At 39.2% G+C, this 16884-nt stretch overlaps 1 protein-coding gene across 2 annotated transcripts in view; it reads right to left on the bottom strand.

Annotated features, from left to right (window-relative positions):
- RELN (reelin) overlaps nt 1–16884 on the bottom strand; it is a 455243-nt gene that overhangs the window by 60671 nt on the left and 377688 nt on the right. For both annotated transcript variants that reach the window (XM_038377914.2, XM_038377905.2), the window contains exons 37-41: nt 13744–13828; nt 8467–8649; nt 5094–5265; nt 4895–4997; nt 2068–2297 (exon numbers count right to left, since the gene is read on the bottom strand). In XM_038377914.2, coding sequence (XP_038233842.1) covers nt 2068–2297; nt 4895–4997; nt 5094–5265; nt 8467–8649; nt 13744–13828 — 773 coding nt within the window. The remainder of the gene's footprint in view (nt 1–2067; nt 2298–4894; nt 4998–5093; nt 5266–8466; nt 8650–13743; nt 13829–16884) is intronic.

Raw genomic sequence — 16884 nt, 5'->3', positions numbered from 1 at the left:
TTGTTTAATTACTAAACATCAATGTTTTTCAAAATTGATTCTATTTTATTATATTACATAGGATAGGACTATTCTAATTCCAGCACCACAATGAGGTCAATTGTTTAATGGGATGGCCATTACCCATGGCAGATCCAGAAATCCAGCCTGCAGTTATACAGTTTATTTTCATTCATATACAGGTCACAATTTAATCCATGGTGAGAACTGAGAAGCTCTTCTTTTGGTGAACTGTATTGAGAATAATAGTTGGAGGTTTCTCTGACAAAGGAGATTATACTGTTTTACATTTAAAATAATATATATTAAAAAGCCTATGAACAGAAATTACTTTTCTTTGCTAGATATTTATGACTATTTCACTTGTCCTGAAATGGAAACTACAAGAAGTTCTTTGATTAACTGATTGTAAGGCTTAGTTTCACAATACTCTGTATCTTCTGACGAAATGCTTGTTTCAAGCTTAATGCAAGAATACACTAGGTGAATTACAGCAGACCTCCCTTTGCTGTACAAATCCACAGTAGGAGCATTTAGAAAGCCCTGCACCTAAAAAGATGTTGGCCATTTAACACTGACTTTACTATTTAGGCTCCTTTTGTCTGTAGTAATATGCCCAATATAAGTGGATCACAAATACCTTATTAAGCTTTAAAATAGAATCAGACATGTAGATGAATAAGAAAAGTATCTGCAGGTATACTACAATAACTGGGCTATAATTCCAGGGACTATCAATCTTTATGCTTCAAGGCATAAAATGATAACTGGCTGGGACCAACGGGACACTTCCTTCAAGAGTGCAGTAATGTACAGTTAGTTATATTATTAAGCATTTACATACTCCTGTGAAGTATCCAAACATTAGCCATTGTTCAAGACAAAATATGGGACTTATTTTCTGGATGATGGGTGACTGAGGTTGTAAGATCTCTACCCATGGCTTGAGCTATGTGGATTGATGGTTCGTGAACAGGATACTCCTGGGGGAATTCTGCATCACTGCACAATGCAGAATTTGTCCAGTATTAATGTTCTGAGCAGAATTTCATTTTCCCCTGCCGAATTGGTGCTGCAGAGCTGCTGGCCATGACTAGGGGTTGCAGGACCCAAACAGAGCCCATCTCTATAGCTTGCAAATATAGGACACTGCCAGAGGGGGTGGGGGGAGAGAGATGGAGAAGGAGTGGGAGCTGGAGGATTCCGAGCAACTGTGGTTCCCAGCTCATCCTGAAGGAAGGAGGTAACATGCATTGCAGGAAACTCTGTACAAGCCCGGGACCTAGCATCAGACTGTTTCTTTTTCTGGATTCCTGGGCTCTCAGGGGTAGGAGGGTGTGGATGTCTGGGCTGGCGGGGTGTGCCCCACGGCTGGGCTCTGTGGGGAGAGGAAGCGGTGTGGGTGTCTCAGACCGGAGGGACAGAGTTTTCCCCCGAGATGTGCCCAGCAGGCATGTAACATACCCAGACAGAGGCACCCAACAAAAGCATAAGAGAGAAACAGGAACTGGGTTGTCATAAGGGTTTCTTTAATTCTCTATTCCTGGGGGAAATTTTTGTTGTTGTCTGTATGGTTAGAGACATACTTGCTGACAGGTATTTTGAAATAAATTACCAAAATAATTGAAACTGGCATGTTTATATTGAGTTATTTTAACAAATAAAATATTCAGAATTTTAAAATACTGTGCGCAGAATTTTTAACTTTTTGGCACAGAATTCCCCCAGGAGTAACAGGAGGGACAATAGGCTTCACAAGGACTACTTCCCCCACCCCACCTTGCACAAGTGGGCAGAGAAGGGCAGGCAGCAGCTATAGTGGAAGCTTTGCTCCCTGTGCAACACGCCAACCATGAGATCTGAACCAGCATAGTGGCAGAAGTAATCTGTGCCAGATGAATTGCTGGCACACTTTACTTTCCCCTTGGAGAAAAGGGTGAGCTAGGGAAAGAACTGTGACTCAGGCTGAGACATAACATCTCCATTTCCTCTAAGATGGTTACTGTTTCAATAAAGCAAATTCAAATACAGAAGAAACCTTACTAGAACTAGAATCCAGACACTTACCCACATAGGTGCAGTTTTCCAAAGTGGATGACCTCTCTTCTCCAGCCCTGAGCTGTACCAGCATAGTAAGTACTGCTTGGATGATGCTCAGTGGAGCATAAGGAGCTAAGATAGCTGCTACTACTGTAGCACAGTGGAAGAAGCAGGTGCCAGGTTGCCCCTAGATCTCGTGAGAATTCAAGTTTCACTGGGTTTGCCGATGAGCTATCAGTGGTGCATCCAATATTGATCTAGAGTAGAAAAATAAAATCATGAAGACTACAGAGGGCCAAAATGTGGCATTTAGCTGCTGACCCATATTTTGTGTGGTGCAGGGCTTCACTCCCAGGGGGAGCTCAAGGAGGGATTGCATCTCAGGGAGACTTAATCCCTCCTTGAGCAACCCAGAGTGCTGGGGGCACTTTGCAGGCTGTACAATGTTCTAAGATATTGTAGGCTGCTCCTTCTCTTGATACTCTGTATGCCTCTGTGTGTGTGTGGTCCCAACTCCTCAGGGTAGAGATTGCCTTTATGTGGGGTGTACAAAAGGTGAAAGTTTCTTGTTCATTCCCCTACCATCCGCCTATCGAAGGGCATGCCACAGTCCAGGCTATCTTAAAAAAATTCTACTAATAAAAAATTAATTAGACGCATTAAATATTTCTATAAGGACAAAACCATGTTTCTGAGTAAGCAAAAGCAAAAAGCAATAGACCTGCTGTCCCTAGCAGTATGGCTGTAGTAATTTGCAACATCTCTGGCAGTACTTAGTCAGAGAATGCACTAGACACGATGGCAGAGAAATGTGAATTTTTAAAAAATAGAAATGATAATAAAACAAACAAAATATGCAGACATTCATTGTTGGTTAAATGATCCCTAACCTCACTGTGGTTCTCTTTACTCACAGAGTCCCAGGGAATTATACTATTGGAACAGAATTATACCATAGAAATTATCCCTAAAGGCATTTACTATATCATTCCAGTCTTTTGTTCAGAGTTGGTATTCTCTTTTTTGCTTATATAAAACAGTGGGGCCTAGGAGGAAGTGTCCAAAATATCTATGGCTAGGGTAAGGTTTGGATCTGAGGCCAAACTAGAGATGTAGTTTGAGTCTGGCAGTGCCAGAATCTCTCATGCTGTTTTTGTGAGATCCCGCTGACATAGTGAACACTAGAAATTGTATATAATCAGCAGTCCTACTATATCCTGAAAATTGTAATGTATAGTTTTGTGAAACATCTGAAACCTTAATGGCTTTTCCTCATAGGAATTTAGGAAAATTAATCTGAATTAAGCAAAGGTGTGACTTTAAAGTGGATTAGTTTAACTGCATTAAACCTCTGTGTGGATTTAGAATTAAAGTGGCATTAATGTGGTTTCATTTAATTCACTTTTTGGGAATGAATTTTAATTCAGATTAATCTTCCTAAGTGTTCCTGTGTAGACAAACCCTAAAACATATTTTGGCATGCCCATAATGTAAAATAATCTGATTTCCTGCCTCCCATGTGTTTGTAAAAAATATGCTTGCAGTTTTAAACCTTTTATGCCATGGTGACAGTTATAAAGACGTAAAAGATTGGCTGGAACCAGGGTTGTTAGTACACTTGTAGGATGAGGAGGCCCTTAAGAATAAAATATATTGTGTTGTATTTACCATATCGTAAGTAAAAACTCACGTTACAGACAAAATACTAAGCACAGATGAAAACCACTTAAATACTTTGTTTCCACTTATCTTTTTAATAGTTTTATTTCTAACATACTGATTCTTAACTTAAAACAAATTATTTCCGAAAGCCAGTGACACACAGCACTATGTATAAATGTTGAAAACACACCATATATAAATCTTCCCTTATTGCTCCAGTCCACAGTGCACATGAGACTTGTCAACCTACTATAACTAGAGAATCCACCCATCTGGAAATTAAGAGAGATGCTTGACTAGATCTAGTTCTTGTACTCTTGAGACACAGACTGAAACTTTACTGCATTATGTATAATAGCTTCATTTATACTAATATCTTCAAAAACCTTAGCTGAAGGCATTTAACTTTTTTCATACAATGCCTGTACCAGATCCAAAATATGCATGTAGGTCTTTTGAGGTTAACACTCGGAAGACTTGCAGTATCTTAATGTGAACTCATTTTTTTGTTGTGCAGGCTTTCAATCCGTTTCTTAAAATAGAAAACAATTTGTGTTCAATATTTTATTAATTGCTTGCATGACAAATTGAAATGTGCATTAGTACACAACCAAATCTAATTTTCTTAGAATACTCTAAATATCATTTCAGCAACAGTTTATAAGCCGAAATCATTTGTTGTTTAATGATGGCATGTGCTATGACTTCGCTAAATGCTATACACATATAGTATTATATAGCTTCCTGCAGCTCCCATTGGCCGGGAACAGCGAACTGCATCCACTGGGAGCTGCGGGCGGACGTGCCTGCAGACGGTCAATATAAACAAACTGTCTTGTGGCCTGCCAGCGGATTACCTTGACGGGCTGCATGTGGCCCATAGGCTTCAGGTTGCCCACCACTGATTTATACCATTCAGTATAAATATATATGTAGAAGCAGTTAAAAGAATTGCAAGAAAACTGAGAAAAATTGGAGAGAGAAATTTTCCATAGCTATATAATAAAAGCCTGCTAGCCATACCCGCAACAAGAATGGCTAACTGCTGTTAAACCATATAAAACCGTTTACAATTATGGGAAATTATACAGATCTCTCTATTGGGCAAACACCAGAGAGGAAACAAAATGCCAAAATAAGGTTAAGAAAGATTAAAACTCCGCATGTAAGAAAACATTATGGGGATAAGTACCTCAAACTGGATTATGGTGTTCTCATTCACATTCAATTCCTTTGTTGTAATGGAATGTTCTCCAACTTCATTTGAAACAAATACCATAGCAGAATCTTCCTCCCTATCACAAAAAGGAAAGAGGTATTTTAGGTCTGGTTTATTTGATGGCTATTTATTTCCAATTTATTGCTGATAGGTGGATTCTTTTAATACGTACGGGGCTCCCTTTGATGAATACGGACAATAAAGCCCAATATTACCACCAGGGTAGAAAAGCCAGTTATCCTCTTTAGGCCCAAAGTCAAACGTATCCAGAAGTATAACAGAATTCTTTAGGTTGTTTCCATCAATAATGAAATCATCTATAATCCAGATTTCTTCTTTCTTGCCTAAGAAGATAGGGAAAATGTATTGTGTTAACTTTTAGAGAAGAGAGTGAGAACAAATAACTATGGGCTAAAGTACAAAAGTCTCACTGCATTGGTGAACTTCTGCTTTCATGAGTATCCTGTCCCACTGACTTCACTGGGCCATATGCATGATAAAGTACTCATCAGGGTGCATCAGGGCACCACGATCTGGCCCTATCTGCCCCTAAGCATAGAGTATTCTTCCAAAATAAGAAACCTGCACAAAAGTAATGACTGACTGAAGTGTAAAAAATGGTTTTGCAAGTATCTTTCAGTAAAGTCACATTTACTTTGCAAAGTAAACTATAATAAAAAATTCATTGAGTTAATGGTCCAAAAAATCAAAACTGATGATTAAGCTGTATAATTTGTGGATGGGTCACAAGTGACTTAAACTGAATAATCTCCCTGGGCCAACTTAGAGCTCTTCAGTTCTAGTCAGATAAACACACATTTGAGATAAAGAAAACTTTGGTGGCAGTCTCCAGACTCCCAAATAAGTGGTGGAACTCAGATATGTCACAGAGGTTATGATTAAGGCTACGATTTAGTCATGGGTATTTTAGTAAAAGTCATGGACAGGTCACAGGCAATAAACAAAAAGTCATGGCCAGAGACCTGTCCATGACTTTTACTAAAAATACCCTAACTAAATCTTAGATGCTGGGGAAGAGGGGGAGCTCTAGCAGACGCTGCTAGTCTGGGGAGGGGTAGGGGGGGATGCTCTGGTGGTCGCTGCTGCTCCTGGGAGGGGATGTTCTGGGGCCCTGCCGTTGCTCCTGGGTGGAGGGGCAGCCTAAGGCCCCACCACCACTGCTGCTGCTCTGGGCAGGGAGTGGCCTGGGGTCCTGCTGCTGCTGCTGATCCTCTGGGCAGGGGCGGCCCAGGGCCCTGCAGCCACTGCTGCTGGGGGAGGGGGAAGGGTGGTTCAGGGGCTGCCACCACTGCTGCTGGTGGGGGGGGGTAAGTGGGGAGGCAGCCTGGGGTGCCACTGCTGCTCCCAGACTGCTGCTCCGGGGCAGCAGCTGGGACCAACTGCCTGGGGCTGCTGAAGCAGCACCTGGTGCGGCTGGCCCCAGGGCCGCTCCAGCTGCTCAGTCAGCCCTGGGGTCAGCCGCACCTGCGCTGAAGCTGCAGAAGTCATGGAGGTTCTGGGAAGTCATGGAATCCATGACCTCCGTGACCCTGTGAAAGACTCACAGCCTTAATTATGATTAATAGATTTTTAGATTTCAAGAGGATATCATTGTGATCATCTAATCTGACCTCCTGTATAACACAAGCCTCAGAACTTCCACAAAAGAATTCCTCAAGCATATCTTTTACAAAAAACACCCAATCTTGATTTAAAACACCACAACGTTTGATAAATTGTTCCACTGGTTAATTACTTTCACTGTTAAAAATGTATGCCTTATTTCCAGTCTGAATTTGTCTAGCTTCAACTTCCAGCTGTTGGATTGCGTTATACCTTTCTCTGCTAGATTTAAGAGCCCATTATTAAATATTTTTTCCTGATGCAGGTACTTACAGATATAATCAAGTCGCCTCTTAACCTTCTCTTTGTTAAGCTAAATAAATTGAGCTCCTTGCCACTGTTACTTTAAGGCATGTTTTCTAATCTAATCATTCTTGTGCTCTTTTCTTAACCCTCTCCATTTTATCAGCATCCTTCTTGAACCATGGACAGCACAACTGAACACAGTATTCCAGCATCAGTCACACCAATGGCAAATACAGAGGAAAAATAATGTCTCTACTCCTACTTGAAATTCCCCTATTTATGCATCCAAGGATTGAATTAGCTTTTAGGCCATGATGTTGCACTGGAAGCTTGTGTTCAACTGATGATCCATCATGACTCCCAAATCTTTTTCAGAGTCACTGCTTCCCAGGATAGAGTCTCCCATCCTGTAAGTATGGCCTACGTTCTTTGTTTCTTGTGTACACATTTTCATGCTTTTGAACTGGGTAGGATGACTCTTTTGCATAATTGCCTCTTTCTAGATAATCCACAAAGTGTGCTTGATGTTATCAGAGAGGAAGCTGCAGGGCCTTCTCTCTAGGATGTTTCCTATTTAAGGATAAGTTTCAGAGTAGCAGCCATGTTAGTCTGTATTCGCAAAAAAGAAAAAGAGTACTTGTGGCACCTTAGAGGTTAGTCTCTAAGGTGCCATAAGTACTCCTTTTCTTTTTTATTTAAGGATACTGTCTGAAAGGGAGGATGTCATTAAACATTTGTGGGAAGTTCACCAGAAAGATGCATCCGATGAAGTGAGCTGTAGCTCACGAAAGCTTATGCTCAAATAAATTTGTTAGTCTCTAAGGTGCCACAAGTACTCCTTTTCTTTTTGGGGGAGGATTATTAGGACTGGGTCTGAATTGGCTTTGAGATAGTTAAACCAACCAATGGTGAGCTAGAAATAACAAAAAGCTGTATATAAACAAGAAACCAAATCACCTGAAATAAAACAATTGTTGTATTATTGTGTTTAAATTATCACTAGAATTTTTCAGTGCTTTGATGTCAACATCACGTTATGAATCCTTTGTGGGGTTACTAAGATATTTCTTCTTCATCAGATGTATATCCTAAGCTCAGTAGGAACAGACAACATCCCTTTGGATTTATATATTGCTTTGAAGTTTACCTTTCTACTTTAACGAGCAGATTACGTACAAAGTATATTTTTCTTATTCTGCTTTTAATGCCTTCTAGGGCATATTGGGCCTGATTCTCATTTACACCAATGACCCTGTCTACACAGCCAGAGTCACGTAAAGGTTGCTTACTGTAAATGACAATCAGGCCCATTAAGAATAATGAGACAGACCTCAATAAATTTAATTTTATAGATTACATTTCTAAACTCGCCTAAGGACCAAATCCTGCTAATTTTATGCAAGTATTCCCAGTGATATTAAATTACATACTTTTATTTTAAAACATCCATCAGTATTATGGAAACTGCATGCATAAAAAGTGCAAATGTAATGGTATTGTAATGTCTAGCAAATCAAGTCCAAAAAACTTGAAATTTGAGCATTAAACATCCTGTATATAATTATAACAGAATACTGTACAAGATTGAGACTCCTGATTATTATTTAGCCAAAACAACTTCATAAATATAATTATGTAAACATGTATTTGGAATAATGTGTATTTATCATCTTTACCATTGTTGTAAGGTTGCCAGAGCCTGAAACGTGTAGAATTGGTTTGCGCAGTGTATGGTAGTGGAACATTAATGAAGAGAACATCAGTTGTTTGAGTGAAGTAAAACTCATCTATTAGATGCCAAGTGATGCCACCGTTGATGGAGTATTGTAGCAGAATGGAATGAGACCTTTCCGGGGTACCTACAGAAAAGTGAATACATTTACGTTCATTATAATCTGATTTGCAAGAAACACTACTTTATAAACATATATTCATATTTAAATTTAATTAGGCTACTTGTACTTTTATTACAGATTTTTACATTATGCATCACTGTTTTTTTATAACAACTTTAACTGTTGGCAGATAATACACATACTGTATGTATGCATCCTCTTAAGCATTCACCTGCATGGGACTCTGGAAAATGCTACTGATGTAAGGGTTAAATTTGCATGAATATTAATCATCAGACGGGTAGCTGTGTTAGTTTGGATCTGTAAAAGCGGCAAAGAGTCCTGTGGCACCTTATAGACTAACAGACATATTGGAGCATAAGCTTTCGTGGGTGAATACCCACTTCATCGGACATGCATCCAATGATGAAAGCTTATGCTCCAATACATCTGTTAGTCTATAAGGTGCCACAGGTCTCTTTGTCGCTTTTACAAGAATAGTAATGATATACATAATAATAGTTAATTTATTTAGATCCAAAGCAATCTCAGCATTATCATTTTTTATTTCAGGCAAACCATTTCCTTTCCTACAAAACAACAACCATTTTTCAACAAAGCAATATTTGTTTATAGTATCACAAATTATATCAACACAGTATCATAGTATCTCATAGTATCACAAATTATTAGTATTATCACCTGTGTTACAGTAGTATCCACAACATCCATACCTATTGGGCAGACAGTACTCGTCCTCAAACAATTACAAGCTAATCCTACAAACAATCATGTCAGCCACTTTATTCTTGTGCGTTGTTTTACTAATTGAATGATCAGTAGGTATTTACTTATAAGTTTTAATGAAAAAATAATAATGCTTTGCACCTTCAATCTAGGCCAGGAATTCTGTGGCTGAACCAAGAGTAAAACTCAAATCTCTTGACTACCAGACCTGACCCTTAAACACAAGACCATCCTTACTTCATAAGAACATAAGAATGGCCATAATAGGTCAGATCAATGGTTCAACTAGTCCAGTATCCTGTCTCCTGACATTGGCTAGTACCAGATGTTTCAGAGGCAGTGAACAGAACAGGGCAATTTATTGAGTGATCCACCCTTTATCTTCCAGTTCCAGCTTATGGCAGTCAGAGGTTTAGGGACACACAGAGCATCAGGCTGTATCCCTGACATCTTGGCAAATAGCCATTGATGGAACTTTTCTAATCCTTTTTTGAACCAAGAAATAGTTTTGGCCTTCACAACATCCCTTGGCAATGAGTTCCACATGTTGACTGTGTGTTGTGTGAAGAAGTACTTTCTTATGTTTGTTCGAAACCTGCTGCCTGTGAATTTCATTGGGTGATCTCATGTTCCTATATTATATAAAGGGGTAAATAACATTTCCTTATTAACTTTTTCCACACCATTCATGATTTTATAGACCTCTGTCATTCCTCTCCTCAGTCATCTGTTTTCCAGGTTGAACAGTTCCAGTTCCTGTTCTTCAGTCTTTCCTCACATGGAGGCTGTTCCATACCTCTAATCATTTTTGTTGCCCTTCTCTGTACTTTTTCCAATTCTAATATCGTTTTTTTGAGATGGCATGACCAGAACTATGTGCCGTATTCAAGGTGAGGGCATACTCTGTATTTATATAGTGGTATTATGATATTTTCTGTTTTATTATCTAGCCCTTTCTTAATGGCTCCTAACATTGTGTTAGCTTTTTTGATTGCTGCTGCACATTGGCAGATGTCAGAGAAGAATCCATGATGACTCCAAGCTATCTTTCTTGAGCAGTAACTAAATTTAGACCCCACCATTGTGTATGTATAGTTGGGGTTATGTTTTCAAATGTGCATTACTTTGCATTTATCAACATTGAATTTCATCTGCCATTTTGATGCCCAGTCTGTGAGATCCCTTTGTAACTCTTCACAGTCTGCTTTGTACGTAACTATCTTGTATACATTTGAATCATCTGCTAACTATGCCACCTCATTGTTTACCCTTTTTTCCAGATCATTTATGAATATGCTGAACAGCACAGGTCCCAGTACAGATAATTGAGGATCCTGATATTTACCTCTCTCTATTGTGAAAATTGACCATTTATTCCCATCCTTTGTTTCCTCTTTTAACCTGTTGCTGATCCATATATGAGAGGACCTTCCCTCTTACCCTATGATTCCTTACTTTGCTTAAGAGCCTTTGGTGAGGGACCTTGTCAAAGGCTTTCTGAAAGTCCAAATATACTATATCCACTGGATCATCCTTGTCCACATGTTTGTTGACTCCCCAAACAATTCTAACAAATTGGTGAGGCATGATTTTCCTTTACAAAAATCATGTTGACTCTTCCCCAAAATATCATGTTCATCTATGTGTCTGATAATTCTGTATTTTACTATATATTTAACCAATTTGCCTGGTACTAAATTTAGGCTTACCTCTGGAGCCTTTTTAAAAAATTGGTGTTACATTAGATATCAGCAGTCATCTGGCACAGAGGCTGATTTAAGTGATAAGTTACATACCACAGTTAGTAGTTCCTGCAAAACTCTTGGGTGAATATCATCTGGTCCTGGGGACTAATTACTGTTTAATTTATCAATTTGTTCCAAAACCTCCTCTTTTGATACCTCAATCTGGGACAGTTCCTCAGATCTGTCACCTAAAAAGAATGGCTCAGATGAGAGAATCTCCCTCTCATCCTCTGCAATGAAGATGACACAAAGAATTAATTCAGCTTCTCTGCAATGGCATTGTCTTCCTGGAGTGCTTCTTTAGCACCTTGATCATCCTGTGGCCTCACTGATTGTTTGGCAGCTTCCTGTGTCTGATGTACTTACATAAAATTTTGCATTAGTTTTTGTGTCTTTTGCTAGTTACTTTTCAAATTCTTTTTTGGCCTGCCGAATTATACTTTTACACTTGACTTGCCAGAGTTTATGCTTCTTTCTATTTTCCTCACTAGGATTTGACTTCCAATTTTAAAAAGATTTTTTGGGTCTCTAACTACCTTTTTTACTCTGTTGTTTAGACAGGGCGGTGGGGTTTTTTTGGTCCTCTTACTGTTGTTTTTTTATTTGGGGTATACATACAGTTTGAGCTTCTATTATTGTGTTTTTAAAAAGTTTCCATGCAGCTTGTAGCCATTTCACTCTTGGGACTCTTCCTTCTAATTTCTGTTTTACTAGTCTCCTCATTTCTGTGTAGTTCCCCTTTTTTCAAGTTAAATGCTACAGTGATGGATTTCTTTGGAATTCCCCACCCTACAAAGATGTAAAATTTAATTACATTGTGGTCACTATTACCAAGCAGGTCTGCTATATTCACCTCTGGGACCAGATCCTGTGCCTCTCCCCTTGTGGGTTCTAGGACAAACTGCTCCAAGAAGCAGTCATTAATAATGTCTAGCAATGTTATCTCTGGTTTCAGAGTAGTAGCCGTGTTAGTCTGAATTCGCAAAAAGAAAAGAAGTACTTGTGACACCTTAGAGACTAACAAATTTATCCCATCCTGAGGCGATGTGTTCCCAGTCAATAAGAGGATGTTGAAATCCCCCATTATTATTGGGTTTTCTGTCCTATGTTACCAAGTTTAAAAAACTCTCTGTAATATCTAGTTGTTAACATAGGGTCAGATTCTGAAACTCTTACTAATGCTGACTAGCACCTTGCTCCAAAAGTAGATCTTACAGGGAGTCTACAGCCCTGCTTCAGAATCTGACCCGTAATGTTTTTATTATGCATGTTTATTGGAATGATAAGTATACTAAGCTGCACTTTCAAGCACCTTGGCAATGGTCATATCTTTTTTTATTATTATTTTTGAAGGGGGAATTTTGAAAAACAAGAAGTCATCAACCAAGATTTTGCTTTTAACATGGGCTATTTGGGCATGGTCATAATAGTTTTCCTCTTATTTCCATAAAGACGTTTAATAATAGGAGCAAGCAGCCAAATTATATTACATGACAGACTGGAAGGATCCAAGCTGAATCCACATGGATTTTTTTTAAATTGCCCAAACAGAAATTGACTTCAGACTTTTGTTTAAAAAATACCCAATGTGGTTCCAAACTATTTTGGTCTTGTTCTTTGGCAAAGAAACTAGTAACTTGGGTGCAGTTGTTGAGCCCTTAGTTGCATGTAATTCCCCATTAAGTTAATAGGAATTTTGCATGCACAACAATTGCAGGAATTCAAGCTCTGTACAAGTGGACCCGTGTGCCAGTGTGGAGCTCCACTGAGTTACTGGGGCCCCATGCAACTTCTGTGGTCCTCACACACACACCTCCGTTTCATAACAAAGTTATGACACAAGCAAAAAAAAAGTCAGGTAATTTGGAAATGAGGATCAGACTGCATCACCAGCTTGATCAGATCTATATTGGATAAACTGTTTGGCGCTTGTTATTTCTGGTGAACATTGATTATTCTTCATATTGTATTAATCATAATTCCTATCTTCATTTATATTATGTCTACTTGGAAGTCAGATGTTGGCAACTTTTGATCTCTGTCAAGATGGGTTAGATTAAATAGGCAATGAGCACATGAAATCTCCACAGTTTGTTACTAATCTCCTAAATCATCCAGTATAGAGACCGTTTTATTAATTAATCAATTGCTAAAAACCACTTCAAATAATTTTGACCTAAGACATCTAAAAACCTTTAAATTATAATTTTTCTTTTATTCATGGAGAGAGTACTCAAAAATGCACATAGTTTCTGGGCAGCAAAAATATTAGGTTGAGACTGCATATGACATAATGAGCTAGAGCTTGAATTTCATTTTAAGGCCGAGTTATAAAACCCTGGATAAAAGAAGTAGGAACAGAAGGGGTGATAGCTTTAACAAGAGAAAAAATAACAGCACACCTAAAATTAGTTTGATGTTTCTTCTGAGTTAGAATTAGTATGGTGAACCTATTTTTTATTAAAATGAGCATGATAAAAAATTCCATAGAAGTTTCATTATTATTTAGCATTAACTAATGGCCACTTAAATTAATTTTGTAAATTTAAACCTACATACTTCTCTGTAATGTTATAATATATGAGTAAAGCTACTGAAAAAACCCACAAATAAAGAGTGGACCTACCTTTTGCTATAAATTTAAATGAAAACTGGATGTATATAGTATTTGTACAATCTAGATCTCTTGAAACAAGCATTCTCAGCCCTTCCTGTAAATATAGAACATACACAGAATATTACTGTTTCCCATATGTTACATTAGTGTGTTTATATTGTAGTCTTGCTACACAGTTCTAAATAAGTACCATAAAGGCTTATTTAAAAATCAAGAAACAGAACTGATAAAACAATTTTTTCAGAATTCATATATACTTTTACAGAAATACCTAACTGTTGACAGTAAGCTGCGTTATGCAATCTGCATTATTATAGCTGTTTTATGAGTATTCTAAATAGAGTTTACATTGATCTTGAACTTTCCATTTCATAGTATCATATTTTAATATGATCTCAATTTAAACAGCACAATGCAAGAAGAATAACATAGCATGGATCAGTGATGATCCTAATATTTCAAAAAAACTCATGAAATCACTATGCAATATTTTGTTGCGATAGATAGGGTAAGAGATGCATGGAAGGAAGAATGCTGGAAAAAAACAGAAATAGAGAGAGAACAGACAATTTCTTACTGATAATTTCCTTTCTGCTAGCACTGTCACACACAATTCTGGATGTCTGGGCTGCTCGCCTCTCTCTGTAGCTCACAGAAGCAGATCAGCCTTTTGGTGCTGCAGGTGCACTGCCCCTGCTCTTGCTTGCTACCAGATGAGTTATTCCCACGCTGTAAAACTTGCATAACGTCATTAACACCACATATTCCAGAGATAACTAAATGATTATGTATATTAGATCAAGGAAAATGGTCATATGGTAATGAGTCCATTTAATATCTGACCCTTGACTCTTAAGCCATTCAGGGTGGGTCAAATTATGGGAGATGTTGCTAGCAGAAAGGAAATTAACACCAAGAAATTTTCCATTCTGCAACTCAGCATCTCCCACAATTCTCAATGTCTGGGAAATAGTGAGCACCAAACAGATGAAGGATGGGTTATGAAACAAGTTTCATAGGAAAGAAGTACCTCACTTTTTGCAAGCTCTCTCAAAAGTCCATATCATTTATCATTACGCAGTCTAATCCACTTTGTGATGGAGGACTTGGAAGTTCTGAGTCCCTGGCATTTAGGGTGGAAGGACACAAATAGAGAGCCCAATCTTCTTCCGTATGCTTGAGTTAGATTTTCAATGTTCTCTTGACATCAAAGGTGCCACACCTTTTTAGTTGGCTTTTGTGGTTTTGGAAAGAACAAAGGAAGCACAACCTCTTGGCAAGTGTGCAAGGAGGAATGTACATTAGGAAGAAAGGTCCTGAACACCATCTTGTTTTCGTGTAACACACAGTAATTCTCCTGTATAGATAAGGCTGCGAGTTCTGATGCTTTCCTAGAGGAGCTGACAGCTACTAAGAAACAAGTCTTAATGGATAAATAAAAAGCCAATACTGAATTTAGAGGCTTGAAGGCATGGACCACAAAACTACAGGAAGGTCCCATTTTCGGAAAAGCGGCCTGATAACTGGTCTGGCTAATCAAACTGCTTGAAGGCATCTGGCTAGCTGTGGATTGTCTGCCAGGGAGCTAGAGGACCCTTTGAATAGCACACTAATAAAACAGATACCTGACAAACAATGGTACTGGGCTGAAGGCCTTGGTCTACGCTTCCTTGGACAAAGTCCAGAATGGTTGGAATTCCTGAATTTCTGGGATTTGCACTGTGCTCTTGGCACCAGTTGTTGAATCCGGGCCAGAGAAAGGAGTATGCTTTTAGTGCTCTCCTAGGCGAAAGCAATGTCTTAATAACTCTGGGAGATAGATCAAGACTTTCTAGTGCTTCCCTTTCAATAGGAAGGCTGTTGAAGGCAATTTGGGTCTGGATGAAGAAGAGGACCTTGCGAGAGGATGTCTGGTCTCCATGGAATCTGGAGTTGGGGCTCCATTAGGTCTGAGACCCAAGGTCTCCTTGGTCAGTGAGGAGTTATCAATATTTACCCTTGCCTGTTCTCTTTTTATTTTCTGGACCACCTTCCCCAGCAGCTGAAAGGGTGGAAATACATAGAGTAGGCCCTGCAGCCACCTGTGCAATAAAGCATCTGTCCCCATGGACTTGAGGTCTGCCTCCATTGTGAAGTATTTTGGCCTCCTTGTGTTTGTACAATCAGAGAACAGGCTGGTTGGAGAGAGGTTGACAGTCTGAACGAAAACATCCTGATTCAGGCACCACTCCGAGTTTTTGACCCTGCACCTGCTGAGCTAGTCTGCCTGTTAGCTCAGGTCCCCTTTGATGTGACTCACTCTCAGGGAAAGAAAAGGAGTACTTGTGGCACCTTAGAGACTAACAAATTTATTAGAGCATAAGCTTTCGTGAGCTACAGCTCACTTCATCGGATGCATCCGATGAAGTGAGCTGTAGCTCACGAAAGCTTATGCTCTAATAAATTTGTTAGTCTCTAAGGTGCCACAAGTACTCCTTTTCTTTTTGCGAATACAGACTAACACGGCTGCTACTCTGAAATCTCAGGGAAAGGAGGCACTGTTCTGCCCAACTCATTATTTCCATTGCTTCTGTGTATAGTACTGAATTCAGGGTTGTTTAAATATCCAACCATAGTCATACTGTCTGATTGAAACAGGGCATTGATCCCCTTCAGGGTAGGCTGGAACGTTCACAGAGCTAACTTGACTACTTTCAGCTCTAGATGGTTTATCTGGTGAGCCTTTTCCTCCTGGCTCCACAGCACCTGAGCTGTTTGGGTCTCCAAGTGAGCATTGATTGTGAAGACTAAAGGATTTGGAAGGGAGATGGGCATGCCTTTGCAGACATTGTCTTGGGCTGACCACCAATATAAGGAGTTGAACACCATCAGAACCTGTCCTTGATCTCTGATGTGTTACAGAGTGTGGTCTCACACCTTCAGAATGAAGGCTTGAAGACATCTGATGTGTGACTATGCCCATGAAGTGATTCCTATCCAGGACACAGAAGTCCTTGGAGTTGGAGGCACAGTACTAGGGTGGGCCTCCTGTGGCTCTGAAGCAAAGAAATAAATTCCTGGATGGAACCAGGGAACTTTTCTTGGCACTGATGATGAAGCCATGCTCCAGAAGGAGATTCAAAGTCCAAGATGTGGCCCTGTGTGCTACTG

This window comes from Dermochelys coriacea, chromosome 1, assembly GCF_009764565.3.
Source record: "Dermochelys coriacea isolate rDerCor1 chromosome 1, rDerCor1.pri.v4, whole genome shotgun sequence".
Taxonomy (NCBI): Eukaryota; Metazoa; Chordata; order Testudines; family Dermochelyidae; genus Dermochelys; species Dermochelys coriacea.
This window is presented reverse-complemented; position numbering and strand designations above follow the sequence as displayed.